This window comes from Nanorana parkeri, unplaced genomic scaffold, assembly GCF_000935625.1.
Source record: "Nanorana parkeri isolate BGI_ZX_2015 unplaced genomic scaffold, ASM93562v1 scaffold1178, whole genome shotgun sequence".
Lineage (NCBI taxonomy): Eukaryota > Metazoa > Chordata > Amphibia > Anura > Dicroglossidae > Nanorana > Nanorana parkeri.
In genome coordinates this window covers 440,895-459,110 of record NW_017307446.1, presented here as the reverse complement: position 1 = coordinate 459,110, position 18,216 = coordinate 440,895, and the positions used below count along the sequence as shown (strand labels likewise).

At 42.7% G+C, this 18,216-nt stretch overlaps 2 protein-coding genes across 2 annotated transcripts in view; one reads left to right on the top strand and one right to left on the bottom strand.

The window, feature by feature from the left end:
• The window catches only part of PFN2 (profilin 2), a 35,994-nt gene extending 33,878 nt beyond the window's left edge, over positions 1 to 2,116 (top strand). The window contains exon 3 of the mRNA XM_018568376.1: positions 733 to 2,116. Within this exon, the coding sequence (XP_018423878.1) occupies positions 733 to 830 (98 nt within the window). The 3' untranslated portion in view covers positions 831 to 2,116. The remainder of the gene's footprint in view (positions 1 to 732) is intronic.
• Positions 2,117 to 10,756: 8,640 nt separating this feature from the next.
• The window catches only part of RNF13 (ring finger protein 13), a 73,074-nt gene continuing 65,614 nt past the window's right edge, over positions 10,757 to 18,216 (bottom strand). Inside the window, exons 9-10 of the mRNA XM_018568375.1 lie at positions 12,862 to 12,942; positions 10,757 to 11,345 (exon numbers count right to left, since the gene is read on the bottom strand). Of these exons, the coding sequence (XP_018423877.1) occupies positions 10,972 to 11,345; positions 12,862 to 12,942 (455 nt within the window). The 3' untranslated portion in view covers positions 10,757 to 10,971. The remainder of the gene's footprint in view (positions 11,346 to 12,861; positions 12,943 to 18,216) is intronic.

Sequence of the window (18,216 nt, the reverse complement as noted above, 5' to 3'; positions counted from 1 at the left end):
GCTGCAGGTCGCTGTCAGAATACCTGAACAGAACTGGCAGCTCATTGACTTTGTTTGAAGATGATCCAACTGGCTCCTTTGATCAGCTGATCTAGGGATGCCGGCCAAAAGAGTGCGGACAGCAGCAGCCACTGTGTGATTTTCAGTTCATCAAGAACTGCCCGATATTTACTAAGCCCTCGTTCCCACCTCTACGCTCGACGAACACTCTACAAAACGCTCAAAAATATAAATCCCATTGTATTCAATGGTCTCGTTCCCACCTTGGCGTATTTCCGCCCGTCCCTAACGCGCTACAAAACGGCCCACGCCTGAAAAGGTACAGGTACTACTTTGGGCCGTTTGTTGCGCGTTTCCATTGGGATACAGCCAAGTAGCCTTTGGAAACGTGCGTTTGTCGTGCGACTTTTTTTACCGCGAATTGCGGTAGAAAAACGCGCGACGGTCGCGCATATGCAATACGCCTAGGTGTGAACGAGACCTAACAGGGTTATTCACTAAAGGGTGAAGAGCTTGGAGAAGGGAGCAGTCTAGGACAACATAGCTGAACACTTCTCCTGCATTCTCCAAAGGTTTGTGACTGGCCCTGATAGCGTATGGCCAGCTTAACCCTTACTCTGCTGTTGGCCACTCTGGGCTGCTGCATATGTTGTATTTATGAAGCTGTGTTGAAATTGAATTGAATTGCTGTATCGCATACAAGTGACCGATTTCCTCTTTTCTCTTTTACAGTCTTGGTCTTCGCAATGGGCAAAGAAGGAGTCCACGGAGGCGGCTTGAATAAAAAGGCATTCGCAATGGTGAAATACTTGAGAGATATGGGATTCTAGCTTTTAGGCCAACTTACATTCTAGGGGAAAACAGACAAACATTGCTACTAAACTTTCCTGCGTGAACAAAGCATTCTTTATCTGGAAATGTTATTAGCAATACAATGGGGTGATGGGGGATGATCCTGTGTCTCCTTTGTATCCCTATTTTGGTGGGGAAAGTTGTTGTCTTTCATTTTTTTTTGTTTTCTTTTAAATTTTTTGTGTTTTTAAGCAATTGATTTTTCATGCAAATTGTGTCCATAAGAGGACAACCCAACAAGATGTTTTTGTTGACTGCTTTTACCCTCCTCGAAGGCTTTACTACTGAGCAGCATCTCCTGCCGGCTATGTCTTTCCATTGCATCTCGTCTGTCCATCAGACTGTAGATTATAGTTACAGTTTGTCTTTCATTTAACCATATTTTTTTTCTTGTTAGCGTGACAATATTTCTGTACCACCCGTTGCAGTCCCGTAATGTGAAACGCGTGGCTTTTCAGTGTTATGTACGCATAGGCTGGTAATCCATATCTGTTGGTATACTGAGTGTCCGACCCATATGTTAACATTGTGTTTAGAAGTCAGGTGGTAAAAGGGTGGGTGCTTAGCCCAGTTTTAGTACATTGAATGTGCACCTTGCCACAAACTGTACCTCAATTAAAGCCGTTTGAATCTGTACTCGTCTAAAGTACAAAGTAGTTGCCTCACTTTAAAAGCAGATTGCATTGTAACTTAAACCCAGTTTGCCATCAGATAGTCTTAGTTTGTGCTGTTCTACTACCAGCACAAGTCTTGCAGCACATGCTGGTGTTGTCCTGTACAAAGTCAGGGCTTAGTATATGAAGTAGAGGCCTAATGACTTAGGTCAGCAGGACTGCAGCAAGGCATGGGCAGCAGCTAGAAGAAGAAGAATGGTGCACAAGAAAACACTAAGCATGATGCAGATTTGTACATCCGTTGGATCGATGCGTTTTGAGCGGTTTGAGCATATATACAGCTCAACTTAGTCTTCCTTTGCTCAAACACAGGTGGAGATCGCTACTTACAATAGGAAACACTAGCGCCACGTTTTGCTACTCTAAAGTTATTGTAAAGCAATTTTACCTGTTTTATTTGTCTTCTGAATTTTCCCTCCTGTATGTAAACATGACTGCAGACTACAGTGCCACAAGACTTCTGCTTTGGCATTGATCTGCTCGGAAGGACACGCTTGTGCGTTTTTAGTGCAATAACGTAAATAATATCATCTTTCTCCGACACTAGAGTGTATGCCAAATCCTTTTTTTTTTTTTTTAAATAAAAGTTTTAAAGCCATTTACTAGTTTATTCTTTTGTCATGGTTGTGGTGGGAAAATTCTCTTTTAAACGATGAAATCTTTCTTTTGAAATCCTCCACCTTGTATTGCTGCACAGGAGAAGGATTTCATTTCATGTGGAGGGAGGAGACTCAGACTGACACTTTGTTGATCTGTATTATCTGTCCATGGCTATATTATAGACCAACCCATATCAGAGAATGATTAGCCCGCTACTATTCAATCTTTTTCTCCCTCAAATAGATCAAGTCGTTGTCCAACCTGTTATGGTTGTGATCGTTTGACATCAGTGTAAGTTTCCGTTCCCTACTGTCACACCTTTAGTATGGACGTTGGCTGCTCACAGATCCTTCTGTATTAAAGAATTCTACACAAAATACTGATTTAGTTCCAAGTGTAGGGGGAGCTAAGAGCAGCCGTAGGGTGAAATCTATCGGTACGTGGTGATCTCGTCACCTCTCTGCGTGGGCCGTGTTTCACTCATTCTGCCTACAGTGTAGAATGTGTCAACACACCGGGACAGAAGCAGAGGAACTCCGCTGCATCTGATCCTCACCCGAGAGCGGCCTTTCTCAACGTTTTTCACAAGGAGGAACCCTTGAAATAACTTTACAGTCTCAGGGAACCGCTGCTAATAAATCTACAGCTCACGGTACATTAGTGTGATGGGTCAGTGGGAAGAATGAGCCCTACATTTGTGGGCAGTGGGAAAAATGAGCTCTACATGTTAGGCCAGTGGGAAGAGTGAGCCCTACATTGGGGTCGGTGGAAAGAATGAGCTCTATATTGTGGTCTGTGGGAAGAATGAGCCCTACATTTGTGGGCAGTGGGAAGAATTACCCCTTGATTTAGGGCCGGTGGGAAGAATGAGCTCTATATTGTGGTCTGTGGGAAGAATAAGCTCTACATTTGAGGCCAGTAGGAAGAGTGAGCCCTACATTGTGGTCAGTGGGAAGAGCGAGCCATGCATTTGGGGTCGGTGGGAAGAATGAGCCCTTGATTTGAGGCCAGTGGGAAGAATGAGCCCTACATTTGTGGTCGGTGGGAAGAGTCCTCCCCTTACAAATGGCTAAAAAGATCATTGGTGTCAGTGGTTACTTATCTGAGAGGCAGACATTGCTCATTGTTCAAGCAAACCTTGGCAACCTCTGGAGGAACCTTTGGGTTCCACAGAATCCTGGTTGAGAAAGGCTGCTTTAGAGGTTGTAGCAGCTCCCCCTAGTACGTAGAATCAGTAGTTTCTAATCTACCACAGAGGCTCCTGGTCAGCCAGTCAACAGGGAATATCCTAAAACGGATCTCCCTCATATTCACGTGGTTAGTCTTCATAGGACCAATTGCAGCTACATATGACCCATCTTAAGGAGATGACTACCACTTTCAGTCTCATCATTCAGCTTCTTTTCATTGGCAGGTCTGAGAATGACGTCATTGCTGCTGGATTATTATCTCCATATCGTTTTAGGGGGTTGGTAGTTTTGAAATAGTGCTGCTGACAAATATTAACACAAACATTGCTGCAGAAACCGTTCATTACATTTCTTTGTATTATTTGAATAGTGTATAACCTGGTTGTCAGTTAAAATGCATTACTCACTCTCTCTAATAATAATAAAGTACGAGTTCTTTGTACTAAAGAATAGTAGATGGCATTCTTTCGAATGAAGCGGGCTGTATTTGTGATGGCTTCATATGTATTCTGTGCCATATGACAGTATGGAGGCGTGAGAGGGGTTTTAACTGACACAAAGGTCTTACTTCCTCCGAAATGGCACTTCTGTAAGGACATTTTAGACTTTTGCTTCTGTTTTGTCTTGTGTATCATGTACAAACTGTAAACACTTGTTCATTTGTCCATTTCTTTCCCTGCACTTTTGTTACATCTGGGATACAGTCTAACTCATCTGATTTAATATGCATTTCAAGAAATGCCATAAACTATTAAACCACCTTGTTTACAGACAGATGAAATTAAATTTATTCCAACCAAATGTATGAGTCGTGTCATGTCTTCAGAGGATGCGGGAAGGGGTAAAACTTGGGGAACATTGCATTGCTGTCTACTTACTGATTTATAGTGAGGTGGGTCAAACAAGATCAAAAACCCAACTAAATACACGCAGTGGGACGACATTAAAACTGAACTTCAGGCAGATAAAAAAAACACCTTGTAATCAATTGATTGTATGTCACAGGACACAGGGTGTTAAATTCCTTGACCCCTGGGTTATACAACTACCTTCTGGTGACAAACACTGGTAATTGATCAAAGCTGCAGCACAGCCCTGCATAGCCCCTCCCACTCCTTGCCTGCTTCACTCTTTTATGTAGGACTTTTAAGGTCTCAAACACTTAAATGTGGACAAGAAAATGTACAAAACTTTTTATTGCTATATAGACAATATTTGAGAAGATTTCACTCATATATCTTCCTGAATATTATGTTTATTTGTGAATAAGTCTAACCTTTTAGTATCCTTGGATCTGTTTGATGCAACCTGAGGTTTGGTCCCAGGGTCCAGGGACCCTGGGTTCATATTGACTGACACCAAAGGGTCTTTTAGAGCTTGCCCTGCCCTACTGCATGGACCTCCTCCACCAGATGTTTTTGAATACGTGCCCTCTGCTCAATAAATGGTAATCTACCGTATATCTACCAATTCATCAAAAAGTGGGTGCAATATGAATTCACAAAACATGAATCATCAAATATACATACAACAATCTATTATATAAAACACAAAGTATGCTCTCAGTGAAAGAAAAGCTATAATAATATTGTGTAAAGTTGCAGGGAAGAGACAACTACACTGCTCTAGTGTTCATAAGTATGCTCCCAGTGAAACACCAATGATAATACTGCAATCTAGGCATAGAAGTGCATCTTGTGGCCGTACTCCTAAGCAATCCTCTTCCTTCCAAGTAATCACTCGATCCACTCACCAGATGCGGTGGATCTCCATAATCCTCTTCAATGTGATTGGGTTCCCATGTGCAAAATAAAGCCTGATGCTTGTTTCCGGGGGTAATATGCAATTGGCTCAGATAAAGTAATACAAGAAAACATACGAAAGTGTAAAACCGCATTCACATTTTTAGAAAATACTAGAATAAAAACATTAACAGATGCTCCATCGCACCATGTAATGGACCCAATACCACCGCACCGCTGCTGTTACTTCCTGGTATGTGCAGTGTGACATCAGTGTCCCTACCCCTCCAACATGTTTCTTCATGTGACTTCCTCAGGGATGGGCTACTCCTCCACCAGATAATTAGGATCAGCCTTTTGTAGGTTCACATATAGCAAATCTTTTTGCTCAGGGGCTGGTCTGCAGAGTTTCCTGCAAGAAACTCGGAGGGTGCATGTCCTTCACTGGAGGAAGCCTGGGATACTTACATGAAAGAAGTTATATGGGGAAGAGTACCTTATGGCCTCAGAAAAAGAAGTCTGATTCTGGTAGCAAAGTCTTCTGCTCTCTCCCTTCCATCCTCTGCAGACCCTGCAAGGCCTGCTTCTCAATTAAGGGGTGCTCCAAATTTTACAAGTGGGAGGAACGTCTTTCGGCCTCTTTAGCGGGTGACATTTCCAAAGCCTAGATTCAGCGTGTCATAACCAAAGACTACAAGATTCAGTCTGCCCTTATCTCCTCAAGGGTGGGAGGCCAACATGTTTCAGGGGTTTTACTCCAACCTGTTCATTGTCCCCAAGGAAGGGGCTCACCCTATTTTAGAGCTGGAGACACTCTAAAATAGGAAACAACTTTTGTTCCTGTGCACCCAAAAGTTCTGGATGGAGTCCACCCATTCAGTCATTGCCTCCATTCACCCAGGAGATTTCCTGGCCTCGGTAGACATCAGGGAGGTGTATTTACACATCTCTACTGTCTCCTACCTGCGTTTTGCTGTACTGGGTACCCAGTATTTTCAATTTGGTGCTCTTTCCTGTCTTTACTATGATGTGCCCCCATTCCAGGATACAGTAATACCTTGGTTTACGAGCATAATTCGTTCCGGAAGCATGCTTGTAATCCAAAGCGCTTGTATATCAAAGCGAATTTCCCCATAGGAAATAATGGAAATTCAGACGATTCGTTCCACAACCCAAAAATATTCATATACAAATGAATACAATACTGTACTGTAATATAATACTGTACAAAATATAAAGACAAATAAACTGATTACCGGTACCTTTGTGGCTGGTGTGAGGGGGACGAGAGAGAGGAGGATTATTGTGTAGGACAACTTTCACTATCACTAACGGAATCACTGCTATCTCTTGACTCAATGGAATCTTTTTCATTTCGTGAAACCTTAACAAGGAATCTATCCAATGTGGCATTGCGTTGTTGTTAAACAGACTCATCGCTCGCACTGCTACAGCCTTATTCGGGTGGCGCTTTTCTACAAAATGTTGCTCTTATTGCAAGACATTGCTTGTATATCAAGGCAAAAATTTTCAGAAATGTTTGCTTGTCTTGCAAAACGCTCTCAAACCAAGTTACTTGTAAACCAAGGTATTACTGTACTTGGAAGATCCTTCAGGCACTTTTACTATGATGTGCCCCCATTCCAGGATACTTGGAAGATCCTTCAGGCACTCCTTTAATTGCAGGCATGCTTTTCTTATTCTGTTCTTTGTTGGGGTTATTGTTCCTAAGCCATTCCTCACTGTGTTGCCTGTCCCTCTGTTGCACTACTTTTGAACATCCTAGTGTTTAAATAATTTAAGTCCCTGTGTGCTGTACAATCAAGCAAAATCCATTTTTTGAGTACAACAAAGGACTCTTCCCCTGTGTATAGCTTGCTACAAAGCTGAGGCAGGCTGAGATTGGGAGGGGTTATGCAGGACTATCCAGTAGCTTTGACTGATTACTATTTCCCAGTGTCCAGTCACCTGCAGCTAGCTGTCTAAGCCAATGGTTGGGTGCAGGGAGGACACGTAGCTGTCGTGTCAGCTGGCTGGCTTTGCTATCTGGCAGGACTGGGCAATACACAGGACCAGAGAGATAGAAATACAGAACCTTTGGCAGGTAAAACCGTTCCGTATATGTATTATTTGGTTTTTAGCCATTTGCTCAGGATTCAGCTTTAAAGTAACCTAAATCTGAGGGAAGTATAGTGCAGATGTTGTAGGTTTGCCCACTTATAAAGAAAGGAAAGGTCTATGATTTTTATCATAGGTGTATTTGAAATGATAGAGACAGAATATCAGCCACAAATCCAGAAAAAACACGATACAAATGTTATGAATTGAGTTGCAGTTCAGTGAGTAAAAAGTCAGGTTGATATTCTGTCTCCATCATATAAAATACACCTATGATAAAAATCATAGACCTTTCCTTTCTTTATAAGTGGGCAAACCTACACCATCTGCAGGGAATCAAATCATTCTTTGCTACACTGTATGTAAGATACTGACCACTCCTGAAAATGCTACTTGCTTGTCTGTTACGCCTTCGGTATTTAAAGTCACTCTGTGAAAAAAGATTGCAAATGCAGGTGCAACTGACTTTACTTGCAGCATGCTTGTTCCAGGTCAGTGACTCAAAGTACTGAAGAGCTAGTCAGGCATGTAGTATTTTCCAGAGGTCAGCCATGACTGCACACATACGTCTCGTAGTACAGTAAAAGGACCAGTCCATCTAGAACTGATTGGTAGATGCTGCAGAATAATGGCTTCTCCTAATTATGTTTCTAGGCTTGCACACCTGCTGTAATCGTATACTTCCTGTTGGATTTATTTGATATTTTAGTGTGAATACAGCAGCAGCATGAGTGGCAACAAAGCCAGCTACTATCACAGGAAGCTCTTTCCCATAAAGCCTTCAAGAGTTCTAAGAATTCAGTGGTGACACAGCCCACCATACGCCACCTGAACAGTCACTTGGGTGGATTGTGCCATAAAAATGAATAGCAATAGATAGATACTCCTATCTAATGCCTCAGAAATCCAGAAACAAGGGGTTATAAGCAAATGTGCCACGGGGGGCATAGAGGAATGTTTTACATTTGTCCTAAAATCATGACTAGATCCCCTATTTTCAGCTGTCAATTTTCTTTTAGATAGAGCGGATGAGTCAGGTCCTTGTAGGTTTTAATTGTGTGCCCATTGGGCAGGTTTCCTCAGTCCCAGGGACCCAAGCAGCAATACAAACTGACTAAAATCCCTCCCCACACTATACAAATGCAAGTGTCCTTGTTGTGGACATTCCCCTCACTTCCGGTTTGCAGCGGCCAACAATGACAGTATTACAATCCAGCAGCAGTTCTACCCCTTCCCCACTGTATTAAAAGCAATCCTCAGAGTCATTGGCATACAGCTCGTCACTGCTGCAGAATTTAATCATGTCCACTTATAAGAAGTGTGAAAACCTTTATTGCAAGGTTTTATTTTTCAGTTTCTGAGTAGCAACACTGCATGAAATATTTTATGTTCCAAGTCTTAAAGCGGACCTTTACCCATATGTTTAAAATAACAACAAACACAACTTTAGAAATGTTTAGTAAGGACAATCTACAAACACATACTTCTAGATAATTGTCGGCTTTGTATTCTTTACATTCCTTATTTCTCTTTTCTTCCCCAGTCTTCTGACAGTGGCCATGTTTACTAAAGGCAGATTACTAGCTCTCCTATTACTTCCTGGATTTCTGGCACATGTGATTAGACATGTGACAAGGACATGTGACCATGCACACCTTCTCAGGAGAGGAAAATGCCTTTCCATGAGATCCCGTGAGATTACAGATGGGATTTCCCAGCAATGCTCTGCTGATGACAAGGCAATCCCAATATGCATTGCTTTGGCAAACTGAAGTCATTTTTACATTTCAAAGCAGGAAGTGAATGCTCTGCAAGTGTAAGTATTTCAAAATCACAGCATTTTACACCGGACATGTCTATGTTATTATTAATCATCATACATAGAGGGATGCCTTGGTAGAATTTGATTTAGGAGTGTAAAGGTCCGCTTTAAAGTGGATCTGAAATATTCAACTTCTGCATACCCATCGCACATGCATAGTGTGAACAGAGCACATAGAACACAATTGTTTTCTATGTGTCCTGTGTGCACCATACATATGCAGGAGAATGTACACAGTGACAGTAATACACATCACTTCCGGGTTCAGTGATCGGAGGAGAGTTCAGTGGCTGGAAGCCTGCTGATCTCTCTCTCTGATCGATGCAGGGAAAACCCACCGTGCTGGTGCTGGGGGAACAGCGGCGGCCCTGGCGCGGGTGATGACGCGCAACACTGCACCGTACAGATAATCCGGTACCTGTACAGAAACAGCAATCGCCTGATGTTTAAAACGATACCAAGAACAGGGCTGCAGCAGCTGTACATGTATGGCCACCCGCAGCAAGTGGTTAACTGAACAGACTGATAAGAAGCTGATTGGTTACTATGGGCAACTGCTCCAGATTATGTCTGCTCCAGCTTTTATAAATCTCCCACCCATTGGATTTAGCTGATTACCTGAGGTTCCACTTCCTCTAACTGGTTAAAATATCAGTAGGGTTAAATGTGTGGACATGTCTGAAATGAGCTCACTAGACATACTGACTCCCGATCCGTTTTGTATTTTCATTCTTATTAAACTTTTGGAAATATTACTTCTCATGAAAGCCTTTTCACTTAATACTTGTTTAAACACACCCCAAGTTTTCCCAGATGAAGGCAATACTTATACATTGGTGTTCAATTAGTTGTAGATCTCACATCTTGTTATTCACTAAACCCAACTCAGTCAGTCATTCATCACGGAGGGGCAAAAACAGATCGGGATAAACCCTACACAGCTAATTGCATTGGTAACAATATGGGAACCTCGCCTATGAATTCTGCTCTCCCTTGGATTGGTACTTACTGGAGCTCCCCATCATATACATGATTCTGTACTACAGAATACAAATGTATTCAGATCTATTGGGCAAGCAGGCCAGATCTTCATTTCCTGTAATACGGAGATATCATTCACTCCACACACCTCATCAGGTGGGAAATCAAATTTTATTTTTAAACTTCAAGTCATGTGATATAAAAAGAAAACCTTTACACACTTCTAACTAACTTTGTATATTGGTACAACGTTCATATCGTCCTCATACAGTGAATACATACGGTTCATGAATTTCATAAGCTTCGGCTTATTGTGCATTTGTTCCAGAGAATCTATACAAAGTCAGGAAACAAAAAAATAGAATCTGCTTGAGGTGGCCAGCTTGAACAAAATGATACTTCCATTCCAGATCCTGGAAACACTCGCCTGCGTTATAAACAATGTTTTTCCTGCAGACATTTGTATTGGTTTCATTTGACCTAAATGATTGTAAACCTGAAAGTTACCTGGACAATGGCCATGTTTTCCTGTGCATCCATCATCACTGGGTCACAAAGGCCACACATCTCCTCCGCCTTCTGTAACTAAAGCATACTATAGTCTGCAGAACTAGATTAAAGCCAGCGTTAAAAGTCCAATGTGCATAGCAAGGTGTGTACAAAGACATGCTGCACCACTAAAATGTCTTTCATAAAAATGAGGTGCCCCCGAGCTCCAGAGATGTTAAGGTGCAGAGACAGAGAGTGAGAAGAGAGAGAAAACCATGCAAGTATTGCAGGGTAGTGTCCAAGAGAAGAACTAAAGCAACTTTCATATAGCAGCTTTACATTTTTACATACTCTGTACATTACACAGTATATTAGCCTTGCAGCCTCAGAGGCTAAAGCTAGGAGGCAGCAAGTGGTCTGTTACTACAGACTTATTTTGGGGGAAAAATAAAATCTAGCATCATAAATGATTGACAAGCACTTAATGATTCTCCAGTCATGATTCACACAGTGTTTATCTCTCTGGACTCCTGCTCCATGTTGTGCTGTAGCTGGACCACAACACTCTGTGTATTATGTTGCTCATCGCTACTGTCACTGTCATCTGCATCGTCGTCGTCGTCATCATCATCCTCGGAGGAGGAGGACTCCACTATGCTCTGATGAGAGTGAGATTGGGATATGGCCCCAAATGACTGAGCACTGGCAGAAGGTGTGGGTCGGAGCAATGGAGTGTTTTCTGAGACATCGTTATCTTCCTGGCTGCTGTCTGAATCAGAATCCGAGTCCCCCTGGGATGGGACAACCTTCTGCTTGCACACAGGACAGGTCTTCTTTGTCTTTGTTAACCACGGGTCAACACACTTGCTGTGATAGGCTAGCAAGATAAAAGAAAACATCATTACATCACGCTTTCCCATTTCAGGCATCGGCCTCAATAGACTGAATGCATTCAGAGGAAAGTATTTGACCAATGCTGAATTATAGTGTATGTAGAAAAGACTTTGTGACTCCACCTTACCCTCATGTCTGACAATTCAATACTTAAAGTGGATGTGAGGAGGAATCACCGAGGAATAAATACAGAGTGTATATTACATCTATAAATGACACCATTCCTGTCATAAAAAGGATTTAAATACAGTTATCTTTCCGTTTCATTTGGTCACATGACCGCCACTGGGCAAACATGAACCAAGTGATGTACAAGACAGTGGACAGGTATGAAGCCACAACCAGTGACCTCTAATCCCAGCAGTCCTTGCTTCCCTACCCACAGCTGTCTGCGATCTGCTCTCCCAGAGCCACTGTCAATAAAGCTTGGCAGGGCGCTGAGGGAGGGGTGTGCAGCACTGTTGGGTAGGATGAGATGCGCTATGAAGAGAATACAAGCATTCGGTGTGTCGCCATGGCTACCGGTGGACCATCCTTGTGAGTGTACATGGTAGGGTGACAACCCCATGGTGATGCTGCAAAGCAGTGATTGAATGTTGTCACCCTACTATAGGTAACCACATAGGCACAGTGATAGCACTACTGCTGGTAAAAACAAATCCATCTGATATACAGACGCACATAGACATGATGTCAATCATTTTAGATTTAGGGTTTACAAACATTTTAAAATTAGTGCAGGTGACCCATGCAAACATTATTCATTACACATCTGAGTACATTGCAAACAGTAATAATTAAAAGTCTTTGCCCCCTACACATGCCGTTCAATAACTGCGACCAATAGGACACATTTTGGCAGTAGCCACATGGTTTGCTACATATCAGCAACATGTGAACATTTCCAACTGGGCATTATGGATGAAACCTCGACCTCCACAGAGAAAAACAAGCAAAGAAGAAGACAGGCAATGCTCATTTTTAGAGCTTGATTATCTGCAATATTGGAAAAGCAATGAACACCCTTCCCTTGCAGTGCTGGGATTATGGGTTCAATCCCTGCCATACTTGGGTGGATTTCCTCCAAGGTGTCACAATCCATAAAATATATTATAGGTTCACTAGGATAGGTCTATTGTGTGTGTACTAGAGATACCAGACTGTGAACCCTTTGTGATAACGATGGATCCATGTTTCCCATACAGCTCTGTGAACAACGTTTCAGCACTAAGTGAGCTTAAAATGAATAATGTCTCAGAAATGAAGAACGGCCTTATATTTCCTAATGTTCTGCTCATGGGTGGGTGTGTTGTACGACTTGCTTTTCATTTTCTAATTGGACGTTGATATGGTACTGTAAGAAAGCAGACTCAGTACATGGGTGAGGACAGAAGTACATTGTGTGTGCCGTGGGCTATTTTATATACTTATCCATTCTGTATCTGGAGGCAGCAATAAATAAAACTTTTGTGGCAATGCTTATGTTGTTGTCCCCATACCGTGGGAGCAAGGCAATACTCGAAGCTTATCTCCTTCTTCATATTCATCCAGGCAGACGGCACATACATCATACACATCACCTGGAATACATAGAACAAGGTTTATTTACTCCATCAAACAAATATGCAGCTAAGCGGCCAATAACACCGATAGTTCTCTGCATTTCACATAAAACAACACGGAACATTTGCATCATACCCACTAGCTTGCTCTAAGGTATGTTAGTGAACCATTTTCTTTCAAAAGCAACAATCATCTCAGTGTAATGTTTAGCACAATGTTACTTAATAGAAATCCACATGACTCAAAAGTCAGCAAATTGTTTTAGGATTACCAATAGTGCACATGTACAGTGATGTCACAGAGCAACAGGACCACCTGGGCAACAAAAACCATAGCCAACCGCGCCTCCCAATATAACCTAAATGTTACCAGCACACCTATGTCTTGTGTCAATAATCCATCTTCTTTATTGATGCAGACTGTCACAAAACAATGTTTCAGGGCCACGCAGGGTAGGGGCGTCCAGAGGCTGGGTGACACCCGAAGCGGTTACCGGGTGTCACCCCACCGACTCGCCAAGATGTCATCACGCGGCAATCTTGTGATACTTGGTGATGGACGCCGGCAGAGAGAGTCCAGTCACCTGGCGGGATAAGGTATGCCGCCGGGTCCCCTCCTCTCTCTCCTGATTCAGAGGGGGGTTGACATCAAAATGACTGTCAGTCATTTTGGTGTCACCCCTCCAATGGTGTCACCCGGGTGCGGAACGCACCCCCCCTTGTGACGCCACTGAAGCAGGGTCTCCTTCTTAGTATGACGTCATACTAAAACCTGATGAAGTGGAACCTGCTTGGCCCCCTAAACGTTGTTTTGTGACAGTCTGCATCAATAAAGAGGATGGATTATTGACACAAGACATAGGTGTGCTGGTAACATTTATCATATATTTGAAGATGCACGGCGCCATCCGTGGTTACTACAGCACCCTCCTTCATACATAGGGGTTCCGGTAAGGAGTGCAGCAGTTCCTCTCCAAGATCTCAATATAACCTGTCCTTGTGGGTTATGATATATGGGAAGACCAGTCCGGACTTTTTGTCTGAATACAGATCAAAAATAAAACCCAGATTAAGGAGCAGAGTGTGTTACAACATACCTACATCATCCACCAGAGACATCACAACCTTCTATCAGCTACTGTAATCAAACAAATACCTACCAGGACACACAGCAATAGGCACAAAAGACTCCAATAGACCATTTTTAGATTTTTTTATCTGAGAAAACTTCATGTGGAAGGACTCAGTGAAGCAATAGAGATGTTTTACCTGATCAGTGACCTTGGAACTGTTCTCGGTTTCTTTTATTTCCTTCTTTATGTTTCTCCTCCTTCCCCTTTCTTCCCTTCCCTTAGCCAGAGTTGACAGGATCCCGATGACTGACAGACAAATACATGTAGAAAAAGTTAGGAGTTTTCTTCCTTGGCGTATCATATTGGTCACACAAGATGCCTCCCACCGTCCAATGACCTTACAGCACGGCGTGTACAGACAACAAATTGGATCTGGGTCTTTAGCTTAAAGGAGAACTATGAGGAGTGCTTTTCACTCACTTCATAGTTCTAGCCGACCTGTGACAATGAGACTGTCACAGGTCGGCCTGTCACGGCTCTCTGCTGGATTCCCCCCTCCCTGCTCCGCCAGCGCTGACTGGCGGAACGGACGGGGGTGGGGGCGTGTACAGCTGGCTCTGCCTCTAGATAGGCAGAGCCAGCTGTCACTCACGCAGCTGGGCGGATCCAGACATAATTGTCGGTATCCAGTTCAGCTGCGGCGTCTCCGTACACCTCGCGGTATACTAAGCTTAGGGTGACGGGAGGACGCTAGTTTGTGTCCTCTCATTACCCTAAGGAGAACTATGGGGAAAAGCCCTAACCTCATGGTTCTCCTTTAATTTGTGAGTATTAACAGCACAACAAATATTACAATTGAGACAGAATTGCTCTTCCTTATATTTAGAGATCTGCCATTAGAAACTTTGGAGGATGATGTTTAGTTCAGTGTTCCTGTTCTGTCAGTCACTAAGAGCATCTGCTCCATACTGCAAACAAACAAAATGTGACAAAGCAAAAGGAATTTCACATCAAAAATCAATCCAAAATAACTTTACACATGGAGAGTGTCATGAGGGATAAATATAGGTTATGGCTTAGGATGAGGCAGTCTTTGTTACATACTTTCTTCCTGATTCATTACAGATGCTGAAGTCGAATTCTTACAGCATCCAAATATTTACATGTTGGAGAACTGCTCCCCATTGTGGGGGGAAAAGTCTCCCTTTACCGTACAAGGAGACATGGCAGCCGGCCGCCTGCACCACAGCATGTATTACACCGTCAGGATAGACAATATAGGAAGGCAAACACTATACTCTTTGTTAAACGGCTACTAACTAATATATATATATATATCTATATATAGATATCTATATATGTTATAAAATGTTGTGCACACACACACCATTCTCCCTAAAAAATAAAAAAAAAGCGTACTTTAGCGTTGATGGAGGAATCTGTTGCACTTTTTCCATCTGACCATAGAAAATCTGCAGGTGTATGGCCGGGTTTATAATAATACTGACATGGAGATACAGCCCTCTTCTACAAAGCAGCAGTGGGCGGAAATATCCGAGTGGAAGAGATGTGATTTCAGATCCACTTGCAGCTAAAAACAGACAGCTTAAAGCATCAGGAAAAGCAGTAAGCTGTGAGAGGTTGGGATTCTTATGCATTTCTATACAGAGGGGTCACAATCATTAAGCAGTATCATTTTCCGTTGATAACCTTTCAGCAGATAACATGCAGAAGGTATTAATGAATAACAATTCGATTTTATAAGCTTACTGCTATTGAGTCTTAACGCAACAACAGAAATCTTCAACCTTCATGCTATGTAAGGAGGTTGGCACTTGCAGTGTCAAGTACTCTGAGAACATGAATGAGGCACTTAACAGATTACAGCAGAATCTTCCAGCCTTCATAACAAGCACTGCTCACAGCTCACAGAAGGAACAAGCAGCTCAAGCGCATCTAATGCAGGACCTTCAACAAAATGCAGCAAATGTTGCACAAAAGAAAACAAAAAAACAAACCCACGAAGCTGCACAATAAAACTAGATTATGAAGAGGAAGGGCATGTAGAAACAGTACTCATTGCATCCAATGATAAAGGTTTTGGTGTAGAAAAGCCATTTGTAAAGCCGATTAAAGCTTCTGTTCAGCCTCCTGAAGCAAGCAAAATACTGTGACAAGAGGATGAGAAGGGTGCCCAGCCCAATGTGGGATCCGACTGGAGTGACTTGGAGCTTATGTAGGACTGAACTTGCTTACTCCTGGTGGGGGAATGGATCAGCATGTGATCCATGGAGCTGTGCAAGGGGCATTCATGTCAACCTATTGCTTTGTGCTGCATGGGCAAAGTAAACGTTTCATAACAGTTCTGTGGGTTTTAGTGCTCCATCATCTGTTCATATTGCCGCAGAAGTAGCTTAATAGTAGAAATATTTTGGGGCAACACCAAAATCTTTTCCATCCTAACCTTCTTACATTTGCCATGGTAACAACAATATCTAGACAGATATTCTTATAAAGATGCTAGGACTTCAAATTGCACTGTAAAAGTACTCTTAAAGACTGAGAGATGACAGTGTGTACATTGCCTAACCCCCTGCTCCACTGCATCATGTCAGAGGAATTAAAATTTGCCTGCTATGGGTACACCGACATCTGTGCACTGCAAATAATCGTGACCAATATCCTGGACTCTCTCCAGCAGGAAGGTTTCTTAGTGCAGTAACAATGGTTGATTTCTGCATGAGATATTGTACAGTTGTATCGGGTATCCTTGGAACCCTGCGAGCTCTGCCTCATGACATGGGAACATTGGGTATGTGTTCACAGACCAGGGGTGTGGAAATTTTGGAAAAAACGACTTGTCCAAGGACTAAAGCGGGAGCCGAATCTACTTGTCCCTCATGACAATCTACTTGTCCTGATACAAAAAAAATAATTTTAACCAAAACCGTGTTTAGCAGTGCTAAGAAGCGCTTCTCATTGGTCAGTGCCGTCAGGTGACCGCGTTGACCAACGAGTGCTTGCAATTTGCGAGCGAAATTCAGAATACATGGAACAGGTACAGATAGTACACCCGTATTGGTGGAGGGGGAAGGACCGTTCGCCGAAAGGTAAGTATAGTGGGAGGGAGATTTGTGCGGGTAATTCCGTTTTCCCTAATTACTTGGGAAAGTGAATTTACCCTTTAGTGTAGGTGCAGACCTGCGGATTCCCAGGACGTGCGATCGTGTGCGGTAGCCTCCGCATGTATGGGGTTGCATCTGGGTGGCAATCGCTGAAAAAAAGGTACACGTACCTATTTTCACCACATGCACCGCGCAGTGTTTTCAACCGTGATTGCTGGAGGAAAACGCGCAATCTGCCTGGCACGACTGGGGTGACATTACAAAATAATGGCACTGACAGCACGATCGGCGGTGGTGTGCGATTCCATGACCACCCAGCCATCCGCTCGGTTTCGTGCACGATGACCGGGCAATCACAGATCGCACACCACCGCCAATCGCGCTGGCTGTGCCATTATTTTCTAATGGCACCCCAGTCGTGCTGGGCAGGTTGCGGCATTTTCTGAGCGGTAGCACACAATCGCAGTTTATTCACATGCAGATGTGGCAGCGGGACTGGTTTTCATTTTTTATTTACTTTGTAAAAAAATTTCATTTGTTGTATTATTTTTACATTTTTATTTAGTTACATTTTTAACTATATACAGTAATACCTTGGTTTACAAGTAACTTGGTTTGAGAGTGTTTTGCAAGACAAGCAAACATTTCTGAAATTTTTTGCCTTGATATACAAGCAATGTCTTGCAATAAGAGCAACATTTTGTAGAAAAGCGCCACCCGAATAAGGCTGTAGCAGTGTGAGCGGAGTCTGTTTAACGACAATGCAACGTCACATTGGATATATTCCTTGTTAAGGTTTCACGAAATGAAAAAGATTCCATTGAGCCAAGAGATAGCAGTGATTCCGTTAGTGATAGTGAAAGTTGTCCTACACAATAATCCTCCTCTCTCTCGTCTCTCCCTCACACCAGCCACGAAGGTACCTGTAATTAGTTTATTTTCTTTATATTTTGTACAGTATTTTATTACACTACAGTATTGTAATAATTTTTATATGAATATTTTTGGGTTCTGGAACGAATCATCTGAATTTCCATTATTTCCTATGGGGAAATTCGCTTTGATATACAAGCGCTTTGGATTACAAGCATGCT